The 6,350-nt window shown below is 39.4% G+C and overlaps 1 protein-coding gene across 38 annotated transcripts in view; it reads right to left on the bottom strand.

The window, feature by feature from the left end:
• Ppp6r3 (protein phosphatase 6 regulatory subunit 3) overlaps positions 1-6,350 on the bottom strand; it is a 142,836-nt gene that overhangs the window by 69,691 nt on the left and 66,795 nt on the right. For all 38 annotated transcript variants that reach the window (XR_007349304.1, XR_007349305.1, XR_007349306.1 and 35 more), the window contains 2 exons: positions 6,165-6,277; positions 2,416-2,529 (listed from right to left, as the gene is read on the bottom strand). Coding sequence is in view for 35 of the 38 variants with exons in the window: in XM_048807788.1 (XP_048663745.1) it covers positions 2,416-2,529; positions 6,165-6,277 (227 nt within the window). In the remaining 3 variants the exon portion in view is untranslated. The remainder of the gene's footprint in view (positions 1-2,415; positions 2,530-6,164; positions 6,278-6,350) is intronic.

Below are 6,350 nucleotides of genomic sequence, written 5' to 3'. Positions count from 1 at the left end.
CCTCCCCCTACCCCCTACCCCCACCCCAGGTCTCTTCCTTCTATTACAAATAGTCTTCATTGTGTCTTTAGAGTTAAAGGGGCTGCTTCCCTTTCCTCAGGGGCTTAGGAGTCTGGGACAAGAACAGAGAAGGATCCTAGTGAAAAACTGCCTTTCTCCCAAGGCTGCTGTTCCACTTCTGAAGGTGGTCCTGTGGTGGCGGCTCTCACTCTCTAGCGTTGGCCCCCCTTCCCCTCCCAGTACTCTCTGAAGGGATTGCAGGTGTATGCAAATCACCTGGGTATCCACACCTCCCAGGGTTTCTTCACTCTGCTGACCCTCAGATACACTCAGATACTCCAGAAATTAAATAATGTATTACTCCAATGTTTATTTAAAAAAATCTCTCTGAACTATAATTTTATCAAGATGAAGAAATTATGCATGAAAACATACCTCAGGTGCCACAGTTAAAGATCTGAACCATAATATGCACTTACCCCTTCTTATTGAGTTTTATTCAAATAACCTGGAATCATTTCATTTTTTTTCAACATCTGACTTCCTGTTTCAATTATTCTTTTTTTTCAATTGTTTATTCTTAACATTTAAATTTATGATATTAACTTACACACCTCTACTTATTTCTTTTTTCTTTTCTGGTACTTAGGATTGAACCCAGGAGCACTTTAGCACTGAGCTACAGCCCTAGTCCTTTTTGTTTTGCTAAGTTGCCGAGGCTGATCTAGAACTTGTGATCCTCCTCCTTCGCCTCCCGAGTGGCTAGTCATGCACCTCTGCACTTGGCTCTACCTGTTCTTGACCATAAGTTTCCAGTACAATTTCCCTATCTTAAGCTCATTATTCTTATTTTTCTGTTTGGTTCTGGTGAAGTCCTCATTAAGTAACTGTACCCCAGGAACAGCACAAGATGGAACACTGAGTTCCCACGGGGGTGAAAATGCCTCTTCTGCTTTTGTACATCCAGAGTGCCTTGGGCTCACAGCCGTGCCCTTAAATGCCAATATTTATTCAGCTTACAGATGAGAAGCCTGGCAATTGACTGGATTTACAAGTAGCCTATTTTCCTTATCCAGACATTTGTAAGACTTCTTTTCACCTGGGATTCAGAAATTTTATCGGGATAAAGCTAAGATCTGAGCCTTATTTTAAAACTTGATCTTGCTTGGTATTTTGTAAATCGTTCTCATGTGATTACCAAAGTTCCTTTTGGTCAGAAATTTTCCTCTATTTTTTGTGCTGTTTAAGTGATACAATTATGCGTCTTTTTTCACTTTCCTATGCAAAACTTTAGGCTTTTTCTTGGATTTATTTCAAGTTACAGTAGTCTGTATAAGCTTCACAGTACAACCTGATATGTTTTTAATCCACTGATGGAGAGAGATGGTGTGATGGCCTTAAAGCATGAGCAGCAAGGCAGTCTTGTACCATTTGATTAATGAAACTTAAGTTCTTGATTACATGACTTAAATTATGCTTTACCGGGGCTAGGGTTGTGGCTCAGTGGTGGCGCGCTTGCCTAGCATGTGTGAGGCACTGGGTTCGATTCTCAGCACCACATACAAATAAATAAAAAATCTAGATGGCTAAAGATTCCACATGCCAAGGGCAGACTCTCCATCTCTTCATGTCCCCTGGTTCACTGGATGTATGCAGTGAGGTAGGGAAAATTCCAATCTGTAAACCATATATTCCCAAACAGTTACATACACATGCCTCTTCAAGTTCTCTTGCTTCAAGAGCAGTTAGAAAACTGTGACAAAAAGTAAGTGCAGTAGCACTGGAGAAAACTGTCAAGAGTAACAAAACACATACCTAAAGAATGGTCCAGGGACAGGAGGCTACACATAGGGAAAACATTCTATACTCCTGATTGTGAAATACTTAGCAGCAGAAATCTTTTCTTAAAACCTTAGCCACCTGTCCACCTGTCTTAACCAGCCTCCGAAACTGCAGCACCCTCACAGGTAAAACCCAGAACAAACAACCGAAAGTTAGGATCTGCAGAAAGAAGCAGGAAATGCAAACAGTCCCTGAATCAACACTTGTAGGAGAGCTGCCCACCATCCAGGAACACCCACTTATAATTTTCATGAACAAGAAACAAGCTACTTAGTGTTTGAGCCACTATCTATGGTTTTGATTTGCCTACTATAGCTTTTATTTCAGTAATATTTCTAAGTACTATAAAACCCAAATAACTAGAGTCTAAATAATGCTAGTAAATCATATTTATCAAACCACATTTTTCAATTGCACCCCCATAATACACAGCAATCCTATAACTATTATCATTCACACAGAAGATTCAGCACCTGACACTCAAGAGCATGCTACTGTGGCTTATCTACCAAGACCTTAACTTAGCTTCTAAAAACAACATGGATCGCTTCATATGATAAACGGACAGCTTACGTCGGTCGCCGTGTCTCAAGCAAAGTCAGCAGAATCTGGATCGCACTGACTATGGCTGATTCATTTTTCTCCTTATGGAAAATATTTGATAGAAGCTGTTCGATGGTTTCTTGCCTAGGGAAACAAATCAACAGTAATGCACTGACTACAGCATCATGTCATACAATAGCTCAAGAAGGGCTTACTGCACATGGGCATCCCTGTTTCACATAATTTACTTTGATATACTTATTAAGGGAGGCAAGTGTTTGTGATTATAAATACCACTCTCATAGCTACTGATTCCTTGACCCAATCCCCCCAGCAAAATAATCTGGGCCCTGTGTCACTTTGGTAATCTTGCTGAGACCAACAAGTACTGCAAAGCTGGATGTCACCTCTGGCTCAGATGATGGTGGTGGTGATAGCTGAAGGAGATAAAAAGACTTAGAACGCCTCACCTCCACATAAGGAGGAACACTTTTCAAAACAGCAAATTAGAAACCATAAATGTTTTCCCACAAAAGTATGAATGCAGAATTAAGAAAGCTCTAAAATGGGTAAAAGAGAACACCAATCACTGCCTTTTACTCTATAGTTAAAATTTGGTAACCTATCGCCCCAAAAGCATTCTCTGCAGGCTCTTCCCATTCCACTTCTCTCTCACATATGCAAGATCACAACCAATGGAAGACATAAAGGTAATTGGTACTTCCAATTTATAATGGATACCCTCCAAGAAAACTTAAAATATTTCAGTAATTTTCCAAATCTATGTGAATTAAGAAAAGGATCTCCCTTATAAATGTGACACATAGCTAGATTGTCCCTGGCTACTCATCTAGAAAGTTGCCAGCCATCCCAAGGTATAGCTGTACTCACTGCACTGCACATCAGTTTCACTAACCATCTCTTTCCAGACTCAGGCAGCAAGTAAGAAAGAATCTCTATTAGGGAGAAGCAAATAAAACTGGTATCTAATGTTAACTTCAGAGGGTCCCCTTGCAGGAAGTCAATTTCAGACCCACACTCCCAGAGCAGCACTAAAATGGATTGGAAGACCAATAACCAAGAGTACTGTAAATGTCACACAAGACACTGAAGTCTATAGAATCTATGCAGGTCAGGAACTGTGCACTGGAAAACAGATTGCCTTGTACAGTATATATGTACATTCTTCAAATGGTGGCTCACTCCAGGTGGAGGGTACTGGAGCACACACCTGTACCTGTCCATATTCTCCTCATCCAACAGCAAGAGCACTCTTTCTATTAGACAGCAATGTCACACTTCCACACCTGCTAAAACCTAAAGTTAAAGGCTAAAAGGCCTGAGCATTTCACGGCTACATCAAATTGGAAGTCTGCCTTATTCATGAAAGAATTGGTGATGGAAAAAAACAACACAGCAAAACCTTGATCATCAATAGTCAACGATACAGTGGATATGCCATATTTGGAGTCTTACCTAAACACAAATATCCTCAAATACAGAGAAAATCATAAACCTAAAGGACTAAGCTTATCAAACAAGGTAAAAGGAAATGCCTTCACATTCTTTGGACAAAAAGGCATTTATTTACACGAGAGAATATATTCACTTTTCTGCTTTAAAAGACAGGAGTTACTGGATAAACACCAATAATTTATGATGAAGCCACTTAGGTTCTTTACCCTATCTATGGGGTAATGGCTCCTCCTAGCTTCTGTTTTTACATAGGTGGCCACAGAAAAGACCCACTTTAAAAAAAAAAAAAAAATTGGTTCAAATGGGATAAAGACACATATAGTCCAATCCAAAAATAACTGTTCACTCACATAAAGAATATTTGAACTCCAAAATTTTCCAGAGCTACTAAATGGAATGCACTCATTTAAGCCCAGACTGCCTCCCAGGCTAAATATTGATTACTAAACACTTTAGCCCACTTAACCACATTCTTTACCATTCTCTTTATCCTCAGCTCATTTCAAACTCAACCCTGAGTACAAACTTATATTCATCCACATGATAGTACCCCATCTGTGGGCTCCTGGCCATTGTAATACAGAATTAGGCAATTCATTTGTGTATTATGAACTACCAGAAGATTGGTTTAAAAATCATCTACACTGTTATGAAATAATTACATTTAAATAGATACTTTACATTATTATATAATGTATTTACCAAATATATACAGATGCCATGATGATTAACAAGGGTTTCTTAAACTCACAGAAGTCTTCTGTCACTGTGTTTTTCATAATCAATGGACAATAAAAGAACCATCACAACGTGGGAACATACCAGGAGATGGAAGGTTTGATTCCCATTCCCTATGAGACTGTGGGAAGCACAATGAGAGATGGTCTCTCCACTGCCAAGTGCAGTGGAGATTTTATTTGGTGACATCACAGGGCCACTGACTCATCAGGTCCTTGTATTTGAGAAAATTTACTTTAATATTGCATGATACAAATAACGAGCATATACTTATCTTCATTCAAGAACTTACCATTGACTGAGTTTTAATTACAAAAGCAAGCAGAAACATGAACCCCAATGGCTCTCTGGCTCATACATTTGGCTCAAATAAAGCTGTGTAGATGGAGGGCTGTGGTGGCCTGAGGAACTCAGATCACTATTAAGCTGTCCAATGTTTGGGTTGACTCTGCACAGGCCACTCACTACATGTGGCCATCAACTGACACTCAAAATGGAACTCATCTGATTTGACATGTGCTAAGTGTAAAATACATGCTGGATTTCAAGACTTTTATATAAAAGCATTGAAATTGTATGTGGCTTTTATGTTTACTGGACAGCAACGTAATATACAATATGAAATTGCTAATATTCAATATTTTTAACCAACCTAAATGGGACTTTTAGAAGGTTCAATCTAAAGAATAATATTAAAGATTTGAACGTAGAAGGTGTTGTATGTTTAAAAGGAGTATGTATGGCCAAGCACAATAGTGGACATATGTAATCCTGGCTACTTGGGAGGATGAGGCAGGAAAATCCCAAGTTTGAAGCCAGCCAGGGCAACTTACTGAGACCCAGCCTCAAAATAAATTAAGTAATTAAATAAATAAATATGTAAAAAGAAGGTCTAGAGATATAGTCCGGTGGTAAAGCACCTGTGGGTTCACAACAAAACAATAATACTTATTCCAGTTCAGGTCGTCCCCTGTTAATATATTTCCCCACTTTGGATGAATAACTTGAATAAGTATTGTTAACATTAACACTCTATAATATAACTATTAGCTGTTTGGATGCAGGTCAAATGTCTGCACATGTTGACAGTAAACATTCTACCAAAAAAAAATATGTAATAATATCACCCCAATCTGGAAAGAGTTCAGGTCGCCCCTAGTCAGCCCAAGGACAGTAAACCCTAGGAAGATCTTCTTGAGAAACTGCCAATTAAAACGGGTCAAATTCATATGTACCCAAGACTATTCTTCATCAAAAGCTCCTGGAGGTGTTGACTACAGCTTTGATGTGACTATCATATCTTAGGGTGGCTCTGTAGACTTCTATGTTACACATGTGACAAGTTCGAAGTCGACACATAAAGGTCACTCGTTCACCTTCATCCCCTGTGGGTTTCTACTGTGTGCCACAAAGGCTGTATGAGAAGCAGGCTTCCTGCCTCTTACCACCACAGGTGTTTTCAGGACACAATTCCAACAGGAGGAACACTTCACTTACCAGTCACTCTTGAGGTAACACATCAAATAGCACCAATAAGAAAAATGAGAACAGAGTTTTAAACATACTTTTCTAGAGTGGCAAGCAAGGGGTCTGGTTCCGTACTGTTCTGAACTTGTAACATCTGGTCTCTGCTCAGGCGAACGATTTCACAAAGTGACTGTGAAGCATTTGAATGCCGCTAAAGAAAGAAAGTACAATTTTAGTTATGAACCTGTTGGAAGTTAACCTTATAGCAAAAGGGGGGGGGGGGG

Source organism: Marmota marmota, unplaced genomic scaffold, assembly GCF_001458135.2.
Source record: "Marmota marmota marmota unplaced genomic scaffold, marMar, whole genome shotgun sequence".
NCBI lineage: Eukaryota > Metazoa > Chordata > Mammalia > Rodentia > Sciuridae > Marmota > Marmota marmota.
The sequence above is the reverse complement of the archived record's forward strand: the minus strand, read 5'-3'. Positions and strand labels throughout refer to the sequence as shown.